This window comes from Macaca nemestrina, chromosome 5, assembly GCF_043159975.1.
Source record: "Macaca nemestrina isolate mMacNem1 chromosome 5, mMacNem.hap1, whole genome shotgun sequence".
Lineage (NCBI taxonomy): Eukaryota > Metazoa > Chordata > Mammalia > Primates > Cercopithecidae > Macaca > Macaca nemestrina.
The window spans coordinates 14,031,690-14,045,915 of NC_092129.1; the positions used below are offsets into that span (position 1 = coordinate 14,031,690).

The 14,226-nt window shown below is 46.8% G+C and overlaps 1 protein-coding gene across 1 annotated transcript in view; it reads left to right on the forward strand.

Annotated features, from left to right (window-relative positions):
- CCDC162P (coiled-coil domain containing 162) overlaps positions 1 to 14,226 on the forward strand; it is a 165,154-nt gene that overhangs the window by 139,874 nt on the left and 11,054 nt on the right. The window contains 8 exon segments of the mRNA XM_011758899.3: positions 365 to 474; positions 5,454 to 5,603; positions 6,481 to 6,534; positions 7,579 to 7,746; positions 10,033 to 10,185; positions 10,433 to 10,564; positions 11,531 to 11,683; positions 13,162 to 13,371. Of these exon segments, the coding sequence (XP_011757201.3) occupies positions 365 to 474; positions 5,454 to 5,603; positions 6,481 to 6,534; positions 7,579 to 7,746; positions 10,033 to 10,185; positions 10,433 to 10,564; positions 11,531 to 11,683; positions 13,162 to 13,371 (1,130 nt within the window).

Genomic DNA, 14,226 nt, shown 5'->3' on the forward strand with positions numbered 1-14,226 from the left:
TTTTACATACAGTTGACCTTTGAACAACATGGTTTGAACTGTGCAGGTCCACTGATACACAGATTTTTTTTGAACAGACAAGGATAGAAAATACAGCGTTCGGGATGTGAAAACCATGTGTGCAGAGGGCAGATATTTGTATCCACAAGTTCCCCAGGGCTGACGGCAGGACTTGAATATGCATGGATTCAGGATCCGAGGGTGTTCCTGGAAACAATTCCCAGGCCCCTTTATGTATCAAGGGGCAGCTGAGTTTGGAAACAGCTTATTGTGTCCCGTGTTCTGTCTCAGAGTCGCCATTTTACAGCCATCAATGACAGCACAATGTTTTGTGATACTAGTGCCGGCATGTTTTTCCCCCTAGATCTCTGGAAACACCAAGTCATGAAAGAAAACTTTTCAGTCTCAAGACCACAAATAGTTGAAAAATTTAGACAGAGATTAATGCAGAATTATCAGGATGATGGAGTAGAGGTATGTATTGAGAATTAGTCATTCTGTTGGTTTTTATAACATCATCCCAAACAAGGAAAACTTTCTCATTTAACTGCTCTCCTAATGCTTCCCTTATTCCCTAAGAATGATTATATGAATACTGAGGCTAAGCCCAAAACAGAGCAATTGTCAGTTGTTTGGTTTTTTCCTTTATTTATTTATTTATTTATTTTTGAGACAGAGTCTTCCAGGCTTGAGTATACTGGCGCGATCTCGGCTCACTGCAACCTCTGCCTCCCAGGTTCAAGTGATTCTCCTGCCTCAGCCTCCTGAGTAGCTGGGACCACAGGCGTGTGCCACCACACCCTGCTAATTTTTGTGTATTTTTATTAGAGACGGGGTTTCACCAAGTTGGCCAGACTGGTCTCGAACTCCTGACCTCAGATGATCCACCTGCCTTGGCCTACTAAAGTGCTGGGATTACAAGTGTGAGCCACCATGCCCAGCTATAATCATTAGTTTTTAATTTTGGGAAAAAATTGATTTCTAGTAAAGATCTGAGTCATTAGAATATATATGTTGGCAAATTTCAAATTTGGTCAATTTTTTAAAGTAACCTTAGAGTTTATGAATGAGTTGATTTTTAGCAACATATTCTGTTGTTGATTTGTTAGTATGAAAAGCCTAAGTGAGGAGAACCAAAATAGCCTGTAATGCTGTTACCTAGAAAACATTAAAATGTAGCATATGAAAAAAAGCCAACAGCACAGAAAGGTATCATTTTCACCCATCCCCATGCCACCATCTCCAGCTTCCTCTCTGCAAAGGAAGCCAGCTTCAGCAATCTGTGTGTGTCCTTCCAGAAAAAATATTCGAATCCATAACAACTCCATATATTATATTAAATAATAATATACATTTAATACATGCACACACACATATACACAGTCCTTGGGTTTTGAAACATGTTTATTCTTGTCAGGAAGTGCCTTGCTAAATCAAATCAACCCACTGAAAAGACAGGATAAGAGAGTAGACATGGATATTTGACTGTAACAGAGTTTTGAGGAGTGTTAACAAGTGCTTTTAGGTAACTGTGAATCCAGTTTCCTGTGAAACTTAACCATTTAAAGAAATTTGACTTGACAAAACGTACTTCATTTTTTAAAATGCCTTCTCCAAACTTACATTTTTCCAAGTTCTTCAGATGTTCTCCATTATTTTCTAATACACATCTCAGTTCTTATGAGGTAGAGAATTCACAAGCTTGGTTAGGGATACATTTTTCCTCAGAACTTGATGACTTACATGTATTAGTTTAAGCTTTCAGTCATAAACAAACATGATACTGGATACTCTGAGTGGGTGAAGTAGTTTCCCATCCTTGAGACAAGAAAGTGGTTAGGGTGGGACATATCAGAAAAAAGGATGGAAAAAATTTGTGACTCACCTTACAAAGAAAGGAAATTCTGGCCAGATGCGATGGCTCATGCCTATAATCCCAGCACTTTGGGAGGCCAAGGTGGGCAGGTCACTTGAGGCCAGGAGTTCAAGACCAGCCTGGCCAACATGGTGAAACCCGTCTCTACTAAAACTGCAAAAATTAGCCGGGTGTGGTGGCACATGCCTGTAGTCCCAGCTATTTGGGAGACTGAGGCAAGAGAATTGCTTGAACCCGGGAGGTGGAAGTTGCAATGAGCCGAGATTGTGCCATGGCACTCCAGCCTGGGCGATAGGGTGAGAATCCATCTTTAAAAAAATAATAATAGGAAATTCTGATACATTGATACATGCTACAGTGTGGATGAACCTTGCGGACATTATTGCTAAGTGAATTCAGCCACTCACAAAAGCACAAATACTCTATGATTCTACTTATATGGGGTACCTAGAGTAGCCAAATTCAGAGAGACAGAAAGGATGGTGGTGGTTGCCATGGTCTGAGAGGAAAGAATAGGTAATTATCGTTTATTGGATACAGAGTTTTCATTTTACAAGATAAAGAGTTCTGGCGGTGGATGGTGGTGATGGTTGCACAGCAATGTGAATATACTTAATGCCATTGAACTGTACCTTTAAAAATGATATAGTGGCAAATTTTATGTTTAACACAATAAAGACAACAGTTTTGTGACTCAAGTTCTTCTCATTTCTTATCTGTATGCTTCACCCCAACATTGAGGTCTTGTGGGAAAGAAGCATGGATATCAGTAGGCAGAGCAAACCCATATCAGATACACCCCACACTCTGGGCACACTTGAAGAGGATGGTGTCAGCCTGCCAGTGTCTTGAAGTCAGGGTCCTCAGGATGCTCAAGCCCCTCCAAAGTCTGTGCCTGGTAGGCTTTTGGCCTCTTCTGGACCATCGCAGTGACAGTGAACTTACTCTTCCAGCCACGCCCCCGTCTCCATCATAGAGATAGTGCAATCTTGGCTCACTGCAGCCTCTACCTCCTGTGTTCAAATGATGCTCCTGCTTCAGCCTCCCAAGTAGTTAGGATTACAGGCACATGCCACCGCACCTGGCTAATTTTTGTATTTTTAGTAGAGACGGGGTTTCACCATGTTGCCCAGGCTGGTCTTGAATTCCTGACCTCCAGTGATCTGCCTGCCTTGGCTTCCCACAGTGCTGGGATTATGGGTGTGAGCCACTGCTCCCCAGCCCACTGAAGTGTTTTGTCAGCAGAGGTGGGTATTTTAGAAACATCTTCAAAATACCTCGTGTGTGCCTGATATTTAACAAATTGTTACAAGGGATTCCAAGATGAAGCAAACCACAGAAACTCAATTGCTGCTGGCAGGCTTCAGGGCTAGACTTTGGCCATAACAAGGCCCAGTGCTTGCCATGCTGCACCCCAGGCTGGTTCTCTTGAAGAATCCCTGGGGCAATCTGCTGCTCTTCCACCCAGTGCCATCCATCGTGGTTCAGGTTTGAATGGTGGTGACAGAACAGCCCAGTGGAAGGCGGTGCTGCTTACTGGGCAGAACTGGGCCAATAATCTGAGTCTGCAGCTCTTATGCCAGCGAGGGTTTCGGAGAAGAAACTGGCCAATGGTGCCCACTCACGCTGCATTCTGACACAAGCACAGCTGACATTTACACTGACCCAGGGAGGCAGGGTAAGTTGCAGAGCAGGTTTTAGGAAATAAATTGCCCTGAGAGCCCAGAGAAGCCTGAGCCCACGGAAGCCACAACGGCTGCTTCATGTGCTGCTTCCAGAAGGCCAAGTGCACAGTGCTGGCATCGATGGCAGATGGCCAGGGAACAGGAGCTGGCCTGACCCCAGAAGTGTCACAGATAAAATTCACGTTACAGTGTAGGCTGGGTCCTAGACTTGGCCCCATAAACTTTCTCACCCCTCATCCCTGCAGATAGACACACACACACACAGACACACTCACACACAGACACACTCACACACAGACACACAGACACACACACACAGACACACACACACAGACACACACACACACAGACACACACACACAGACACACACAGACACACACACACACACACACACAGACACAGACACACACACACACAGACACACACACACACACAGACACACACAGACACACACACACACACAGACACACACACACAGACACACACACACACACAGACACACACACACACACAGACACACACACACAGACACACACACACTCACTGATGCACAGAGGGACAAACACACTTGCATAGATATGCAGGTCCTAGTTGGGTAAGTCTGTCCTACCTTCCAAATATTAGCTCCCATTTCTCTCCAGAACCTAAATCTAAGACTGCCTTGGAAAGTTGGGCTGTTCCTTAATTGCCAACTCTTCAAAAAGCAGGCCCAATCTCCTGGAGAAAGGGAGTGAGTGGAATTGCCTAGAGAATGAGCTGTGTGGCCCTTAGACTAGAGCAAGAGAAGCCCCTGCCAGATACCCCATATAGCAGAGGGCCCCTCTCTGGCCTTTCTCCAGCTATGACCTTCCTCACAAGGTAAGAAATCCCCTGGGCCACAGGGACATGTCCGCTCAGAGCCCTCACCTTCATTTTAGACCATGCTCCAAGTACCTGGGACCTGGAATTCCCTGAGTCCATGGCCTGAATGGGCATCTTCCCTGGATCACCTTCCCCAGAGTGAGAACGGACCTCATCACTAGTGTGCACACCCCTGGCCTGGAAGTGACCAAGGAGCAACTGGGAGTGTGGATGGAGTTTGGACATGCGGGTTAGGATGTCTGCTCACAGGCATGTGAAGACCTCACAGCATGACGTGAGGCGAGAGCTGGGAAGAGAAGGGGGCCACATGGTAAACTATAGGTTGGGGACCAGCTCTCGCCATGTGTCCCTACTTCAGCACAGAACTGAGAGTAGTCGACTGGGCGTCGTGGCTCACACCTATAATCCCAGCACTTTGGGAGGCCGAGGTGGGTGGATCACCTGAGGTCAGGAGTTTGAGACCGGCCTGGCCAACATGGTGAAACCCCATCTCTACTAAAAATATAAAAATTAGCTGGGCATGGTGGTGGGAACCCCTATAATCCCAGCTACTTGGAAGGCTAAGGTGGGAGAATTGCTTGAACTTGGGAGGCCAAGTCTGCAGTGAGCTGAGATCGCGCCACTGCCCTCCAGCCTGGGCGACAGAGCAAGGCCCCATCTAAAAAACAAACAAACAAACAAACAAACAGTAGTCCAGGAATAATCAATTCAAATCTGGCTTTCCAGGTCAGTTTTCAGGTCTGTTTTTCAAGGTAGGAGAATTAAACATTTCATTCTGATAGTTTGTTAGTTTGATTTATAACCTTTCAGTGTTTCACCACATGCTATGTGGGCTTCCATGGTCCTCGTGTCCCTGCAAATGTTCAAAGCCGACCTGAAAGAGAGGCTTGCAAGGCTACAGTCCATGGTTGGATACAGAGGAGAAACAAAAGTGGGTCTGTGAGCCAAGGCAAAGAGTGCCTGGGGCCCTGGCATGGTGAGGCTGCCCTGCTAGAGTGGCTGTGAATAATGAATGCCTCTTTCCTTTCAGATCACTTTCAGGAAAGATCACCTTGAGGCCTGCCTCCTTTCCCTGGGTTGTGACATGATGGCAAGAGAACGCAGCAACTTTGAGACCTACTCCACGTGCTATGAGCATGTGTTACATCACGCTAGGCAGAGGCTCAGCCAGAAAGAGCAAGTAGGCTCCCAGAGAGACGAGAACTGCAGTGGGGAATGGGCGTGGGCAGGGAGGCTCAGGAGGCACTCAGAAGAGAAAAGTAAAACTGAGAGGGTTGGGGCGCATCTAGTGGTTCTTATGCCAGAATTGAGGGTGAATGGTACCCTCAAATCTCTCTTCTCATTGGCTCATTCCCTTGGGCTCTGGTATTCTCAGTTGCCCACACTAGGTTATGTGCTTTGGAGGTGTCCAGCGGGGAAATACAAAAGGTGAGCAACAAAGGGGCTGGCCCTGCAGGGGAAGGTGCATAGCTGACCTTTCCACCCTTGGCAAACACAAGGCGCCGTGCGCTGTTCCTGGTCTGGGAAAGAAGCCAGGATCCTTAAGTAAACTCTCCCTTCAGGGTGGATGTCATGGGTCAGTCTCACTGGGAGACTTCCTTAACATATGAGCCCACTGGTGGGATGGAAGAGTCAGTCCACCTGCCCTGGGCTGCCCACTATTGTGAAGGTAGATTGCATCAGAGGTTTAGTGTGATTTTACTTTATACCTTAGAAAAGTTCGGAAGTCTAAAAGACTAGCCAAAACACCAGATGAAGTATTAAAATGTCAAATAATGAGCCTTGGAGCCACCCTCATTTTGGCCTATCCCCATTACTCAGTTCTTGGCATCAGTGTGGGTAGCTGGAAGTCGGTGTTGTCTTCTGAGGCTGTGTTAAGCATCCTGAAGTACAGTGGGGCGACACATACAGTCTCAGCTCCAGGCACAGCCTAAGGTTCTCAAAATGGGGCTCCATTAACACAAGTAGGAAGTGTTTGGAACGCGTTGTGCTGACCTGAGCTGTGCTTGGAAGACGAAATGTCTGAGTTTGGTTGTGTACTGCTTTCTCCTGCTCAGGAATTAGATGCTGCGCGAAGAGACCAGGGTCCGCCTGAAGACAGTGCTGGCCAGGTAGGTCATTTCCTGTTAAAAAGGTTCTCTTCTCCATTTCTCACATCCACACTCTCAGGGTTAGCCAGCTGTGGGACACCTGAGTGTCATTTGCTTGTGTCACCTGTGGAAGTCCCGTCAGTGAAGGTCCACTGCAGGAACACCAAGGAGCGTGCCTTCACTTTTGGCAAGCAACCCTCCTTAGGGTGCATTTTTTTTCCCTTGAGTTTTTTGGTCACTTTTGTTATTTTGTACTGGCTTTGTTTTGTTCTGTTTTTGTTGTTACTTTGGGAAGTTTTGTTGTTGTTGTTTGTTTTCTTTTGATGCCACTTAAGGTACATTCCAGGCCGGGCGCGGCGACTCACGCCTATAATCCCAGCACTTTGGGAGGCCGAGGCGGGTAAATCACCTGAGGTCAGAAGGTCAAGACCAACCTGACCAACATGGAGAAACCCCATCTCTACTAAAAATACAAAATTAGCCAGGTGTGCTGGTGCATGCCTGTAATCCCAGCTACTCAGGAGGCTGAGGCAGGAGCATCGCTTGAGCCCGGGAGGTGGAGGTTGCGGTGAGCCAAGATCATGCCACTGCACTCCAGCCTGGGCAACAAGGGCAAAACTCCATCTCAAAAATAAATAAATAAATAAATAAATAAATAAATAAATAAATAAAATAGAATAAAGTGCCTTCCAAAAAAGAAAAAGGATGTTTGGGCTGAGGTGTCAAGGGGAGGCCAGTTTGGAGATGGAGGCCAAGACAGTTGAAGTATTTTTGTCTAACTGGAAAGGGCCTATGTACTAGCCTTTCTGGGGTCACTTCTTCACCAGCCAGTGTCTGGCACTGTTCCGGGACCTTTGAATTGTCCTTAAATTCTTCTGCCCACATTTATGCAGCAGAATGTTCACTCGCTTCATTAGGTTTAAAATAGAAGTGAAATTCAATACTGATCTATAAGAAACTATTTTGTAGGAGCAGTTTGAAACTCCTCAATTGTTTCTCTCTCTCTCTCTCTCACACACACACACACACACACACACACACACACACATTTTCTCTTGCTTCTAGGTTGCAGAACTCAGTCATGATATGATCATGGAAATCACCGCTCTGAGAGCCCAACTCACAGACTTGGAAGAGGTGAATCTGAATCTCAAGAAGCAGATTAGAAAAGAAGTCCAAGAAGAATATGAGGCATTAGTCCGAGCTTTGTTTCAGACCTGTTTACACATGAAAGTAAGTGTCCTGTGTCGAACATCTGGGCCACCCATTGGGGAGCCGAGTGTAACGGATTCCCACGGTGGCTGCACACCCAGGGATCGATGACAGAATAATGGGCTTTGTGGGAACAAGAGATTCTTAGGCCCTAAGAATTTTCTAGCTCTAAGCTTTCACTGCAGAAAGAGAGTCAGCAATGGGTTGTCATTAACCATGATAGACACTGAATTTGGGGATAATAGAGAAGTCTCTCTTTTCCCCTCTATTGACAGTTGCCACTGGCACTGTCTGATCGCTGTTGGGAGGAGAGAGTTCTGCTGCTCCAAATTCCCCACCTCCCCAGTTTCTACCACCATTTTATCTGTTAGTGCGACTTTCCAGAGTACAGTGCCTGGGCCAGGCCAGACCTTATGTAGGTAGCAGCAGGTGCCTCTGGAGAACTCCCTGGGCACATTCAGAATTTGAATCAGCTTCCAGAATTTTTTCAAACCCTCAAAATGCCTGCCAGCTTTACTCTCACATTCAATGTCAGCAAGCTGCTGACCTGTCAGCAAAGATCCATGGCAGAAGAGAAGTGATGGGGTGCGCGTGCACCCGCAGCATTGTGGAAGCCAATCGCTTTCATCTGATGTTTGCGCAGCCGTAAGATAGATGCCCCACGCCTAAAATGGGCCATCAGGGAGACTGGTCCAGCTGACTCGCCGGTGTGAATTTCAGTACAACCTACCACCTGCAAGTCCACAGCTTCCCCCAACCCTGTCCCCTTCCCTGCTATTGGATACACCCCAAAGCCAGCCCCATTTGGGTCCTTGCATCTCTCCCCAGGGATTGCAGGGTGGCCCCCAGGGTTATTAGGTTAACAGGAGCTTCCACCAGTGCTCACCTTGGCCTGGTCATTCCAGCGAGAATTTCTTCTTACCTGCAGTGTAAATGATTACACGTATTAAAGGATCAAACCCAAAATGTACTGGGTCTGGTGTTGCAAGAGAGGAATGGGCAGACAGTGACAGCTGGAATTTGCTAAGCCATCTTTCAGGTGTGAGATTGTTGAGAAATGTCTTAAGTTCCCTTTAGCTTCTGCCAAATTCCTAGTTAAAAAGTGGATTCTCTCTGTTTCCCAGGCTGAAGTGGTTCCACCAAGCCTCCTACAGTAGGGAATCCCTGTTATATTCCAGCATCCCATGAAGTTGCTAAAGCTTCTGCTGTGTGGCCAGAGCCAGGCTTCCTTCCATGGCTCCCAGCTGGGCACCCTCCTCCTGCCTTCCTCTCTAGGGAAGTGGTTTAGAAGTTGGAGGACACCCCTACCCTACCTCTCACCCCAAAGACACTGGGTATCTTAGTCTGCTCAGGCTGCCATAACAAAATACGATAGGCTGCACAGCTTAAACAACAGAAAGTGTATTTCTCACAGTTCTGGAAGCCGGAAGTCTGAGATCAGGGCGCCAGTGGAGTCTGCTTCTGGCTGAGGGCCTGCTTCCTGGCTCGCAGGTGGCTGCCTTCTCACTGTGCCCTCACATGGCAGACACGGAGAAAAAGAAAGGTCTCTCTCCCTCTTCCTATAAGGCCACAGTCTTATTGCAATAGGGCCTCCCCCTTATGTCCTCAGTTTAATCTTAATTACCTCCTAAAGATCCTGTCTCTAGATACTGTCACAGTGCTGGTTAGGGTTTCAACATATGAATCTGGGGAAGACACAATTCAGTCCCTAGCACTGGGTCTTCAGTTGTACTCACCATTGATCAAGCTGTTTCCTCACAAGGCATTTAGCTGTAAGCCATTCAGAACAGAATATTTCCTAATGAGGTTTCTGTTAGATCCTAAATAGGAAGGCAGTCGGCTGGACTCCCTCCTCCACTTTATCTATATTTAACAGAGCTCCTCAGGAGTGGCTCAACTACAGTGTCTTGTCTGGTCACATTCTGCCGTGAGTGAACATAGCAGCAAAAATCTTTGGTTCAGCTTCCCAAGTAACTCTTACCAGGGGCAGTTTGCTCAGCAGGTTTTCTACCTGTGAGCCTCCACTGTCCTCCTGGCTCAGCCTGCCTTGGTGTTGACAAGGAAGGCACAGTCTAAGATGTGCTGGTGTCCCAATGATGAAGCCCTGTGGATAAAAGACAGCACTCAGGGGGCCGCTAGTGTGACTTCCTTATAGTACATGTCAGAATAATTGTCTGAGTAGGTGACATCTTAATGTGAAATTACTTACAAAAGTTAAGTTGTAGAAGGCAAAATGGCTTTTCTTCAACTGCCCTTCACACTACCCAAATCCATTTTACTTCCTTGACTTGAGTCTGCAATTTGCAGGAGAAGCTGGATGAGAATCAGCTTAATTTGATCCAGAAAGTGTGTGAGCTCATCGGTGAAGTGAGAACAGAAGGGATTGACAATATGAAGGACCTAAAGAAAAAATGGGGCTCTGCCAGCCCTGATGAAGGAATGAAAGAAAACCCAGCCAAAGTATGTGATTTCATTTAGCAATGGGCTATCAGTGTTTCATTCTAGCAGCTGACCCCACCATTCACCCCATTAGCATTCCAGCCTGATTTCCCTGAGAAAGCATTGCATCAGGCATTTTAAAGGGGACACGAGGACGGACTACACAATTGTGTCATCTTCTGGAAGGCATGTTTCTGATGTTAGGGTTTGTGCCCTTCCTATGAAAGTGTTGGGGGCAGACTTTTCTGAAAATGAGCCTTCTTAGCAGGAACAGCTATGGGCCTTGGAGCAGGACAACTGCAGCCTGGCCACCCTGGTGTGCAAAGTGAGGAGCCTGGGCCACTGGAGGCTGGCTGTGCAGCAGGCGCGCTTCCAGGCCCAGCTGAGCAGGGCAGAGAAGGTGAGCTCTGGTGGGGGAGGTCCAGACAGTCCCCAGGATGGCTGATCCCAAGCCTCTATGGCTGCAGCTGCCATGGTGTCACTGTAGCTATGAGTGGCAGTGGTGTCAGGTGGCAGGGTCAGCCATCCTGAAGGATCTGACAGTTGGCGATTTTTCCTGGGAACAGGCCGTGTGAGAACTTCAGGAGAAATAGAAAGGGGGCAGAAGCAAAGGGGGCAAGAAAGAACAGATCAGAGAAGTCAGCATAAGGGAAGGGTGTGAAAAGATGGAGGAAAGGCTTCACCAAGGGCTTGAGGCTGCTTTGTCAAAAGACTGCGTATCTTTGGGTTTCATACATGATTATCTGAGGAAAATGAAGTCACAAAATAATAAGTGAGAAATCTGCTTTAAGGCAAATTGAATCCAAAGTGCATATTGATGGCTATTTGGAAACTCTCACATCCTGTTTCTGAAAGTATTTACTCTGATATGTTACCCTCTTCTGAATTAAAATCATGGAAGTGGGCTGGGCATGGTGGCTCATGCCTATAATCCCAGCACCTTGAGAGACCAAGGTGGGTGGATCACCTGAGGTCAGGAATTTGAGAGCAGCCTGGCCAACATGATGAAACCCAATCTCTACTAAAAATACAAAAAAAATTAGCTGGGTGTGGTGGCGGGCACCTGTAGTCTCAGCTACTCAGGAGGCTGAGGCAGGAGAATTGCTTGAACCTGGGAGGTAGAGGTTGCAGTGAGCCAAGATTGTACCACTGTACTCCAGGCTGGGTTGACAGAGCAAGACTCCATCTCTAAACAAATAAATAATAAAATAAAATAAAATCGTGGAAGCAGTGACTAGCAGGAGCTCCTTTCTACCAGAAGTTTGAAAGAAGAATGGATGGGAAAGTGGTTTAGATACTGCTTTTGAAACTAAAAATCTGGAAAGGAAACCTATTTCCTATCTTACTGTGTTTGGGATGTTTACAGGAAGCTATTCAAAGTAAAAAAGAGTGTTTGCGCATCAAGCTGATGGCAGAGCGAGAAGTGGGTTTATTTCGTCAGCAGATCCTGGCTCTCAGGCAGGCCCTGGCCAGGGCTCAGGCCGACAGCGCGAGGATGTGGAAGCAGCAGGACAGCCAGGTATCCGAGCCTCAGAGCCTCTTCCTCGTTCCCTTTGCAGTTCACTCTGCAAAGCTGAATGTGGCCACCAGACTTGGTGCTGTGGCTGCCAGGAGCAGTCATCAGAGCACCACAGCCTGAAGCCACACAGATGGTACAACCAGGAAAAGGCCTGGACCTGGGCTTCCCTTCTCCTCCCTCCTCTCCAGCCCAGAAACCAAGGGCGGTGGCCAAAAGGCTATTGTTCTTACTCGTATGTGGCTAAGATGAGAAACTACTACTCATAAGCAAGATCATTATCACATACGTGTGTGTGTGTGTGTGTGTGTGTCCATTTCTCTGAGGATCTTTTTGCTAGAGGCTGTCCTGGGATCCTGTGATCTCGGCCTTTGCCTTGAACACAGGCTTTCATGGGGCAAGCACACTTCCACTCAACAACAATCCTCCGCAAGCAGAGTGTGGTCCAGCCTGCAGTGTCATCCCCGCACGAGACTCTGTCCCATCCCAATGATCCATACCATGTCTCACTTTCAGAAGTTACTGCTGCGCGACAGGGGCTGGCACCAAAATAAAGGCACTCTAAGCCTAAGCATGTCCTAACTGTGCCAACCCTCTGGGCATGAATGAAGTAGGGGGACTGTAGGTTTAGAGTGAGAACAGTTGAGTTGAAGTTACAGCCTGGGAAAGCTAGGCATATTTAAAGCATGAAATTTAATTTGTTCATCTTAGACCCTAATTCTTCCATGATTCTGCATCAGATGAGTTAATTATGGTAACTCATATGAGTTATCATGAGCTACATGATAAACTGTAACGTCATCATACAGATATGAATAATAATATTATGATTAAGGATTGATCCTTATGATTAAGGATTGACCATCTAGTATTTAGGATAATACTTATTAGAAAAACTTTGGAACAGAACCAAATTATTTCTACACTAATCCTCCTTTAACCGTCTAGAATCTGACTTCCCCAGATTTTTGGAAGTGAAAACAGAGCCTAAATCAGAACCTCCTTTCCTCGCCCATTGCGTGTATGGCATGGCCCTGTCTCTTTGGTGTTAAACGCTTCCACGGCTACCTCCTGACAAAGGCTCCACAACAATGTAAATGTTGTTTGTGCTAGATATGATTATCTGGTTAGTAAGCTAACATACATATGATCAAATCTGGGTATTAAAAGACCAAATTGTTTGCCCTGGCACTGCTGTACAGTGGCGTGATCGTGTGCCTGGCTTTTGGTGTCTGTTCTGCTTCCCTCTGTCACTGCAGGGCTCACAGTGTAAATGCCAGGCTAGGGTAGATCCTGGTGCTCTTGCTAGCGCAGGACTGAATCATTGGGCCACGTTTTCTAGAGTCCAGGAATACACCATGTAGTTGTGTCCCTGAGCCCCAAAGGAGGGGATGGTTATCATGCTGTCCAACGTCTCCCCACTTCTGCTGGGAAGAAAGGCTCCCTGCCTCCTCCTTTCTTTTGGCGTTTTCCTGCCACAGGCTCAACTGCTGAAGGAGTTAGAACATCGAGTGGCCCAGGAAGCTCTCACCCAGGAGCAGCTGCGCTTCATGAAAACATCCAGGATGGAGAAGCTCTTGGAAGATGTGGGGCAGAAAGAACAGCAATTGCAGCTCCTTAGTAAAGAGGCTGAGAGGGCTTCTAAGCTGGGCCAGCTGCAGCAGAAGAAAATGAAGAGAGACCTCCACCAGGTAAACCTCAGTAAGAGGGGGTGTCCACCCAGAGTGCACCTGGTGCCCCAGCGAGGGCTGCTGCATCCTTCCCCCGTGTGCCCATGCCTCTCTCCTGTCCCCCACAGCAGTGTTTCTCAACCTCTGTGACTTATAGGCAGCCCAGGAGAATGGTAGCATCTCTCCCCACAGTGTCTCCCGACACCACGAAGATTGCTGGGCAGGCCATGGTAGCTTGGCTGCCTCAGGGCTTGGAATCTCAACACCCCTGTAACCTACTGGAAAAACCTGTTTCTACCCAGCTCTCATCTTTGAACTAGGAATCTTTTAGAAAATTCCAAGAAGTAACCTGGAAAAGCAGCAAGTGTTAAGGGAGGCTATGACAAGAAGATTTTATTCAAGTGTTTCGGGAACTGCAGAGACAAAAATGAAAGGCAAAAGTGGTTTGCAGAGCCAATGTATTTTGTTGACTATACCCAACAACAAAGAAATAGAATAGAATACTAGAATGTAGATGTGGATTAATACAAGTTTCAACAAAGCAGAAAACAATGTAATTCAATAAAAAACGAAAAAGTAACTTCCAAAGCAGGCACCTCACACATATCCATTGAATGAGCAGATTACTGAATTCATTCATCAGAGATAGAAGGAGATGGAAATTGAAAGGCAAATTATTGGTCAAGTGGTTTTTTTTGTTTTTTGTTTTTTCTGTTTTTGAGACGGAGTCTCACTCTGTCACCCAGACTGGAGTACAGTGGCGTAATCTTGGCTCACTGCAACCACTGCCTCCCAGGTTCAAGCGATTCTCCCACCTCAGCCTCCTTTGTAGCTGGGGCTACAGGCACGAACCACTACACTCGGCTAATTTTTGTA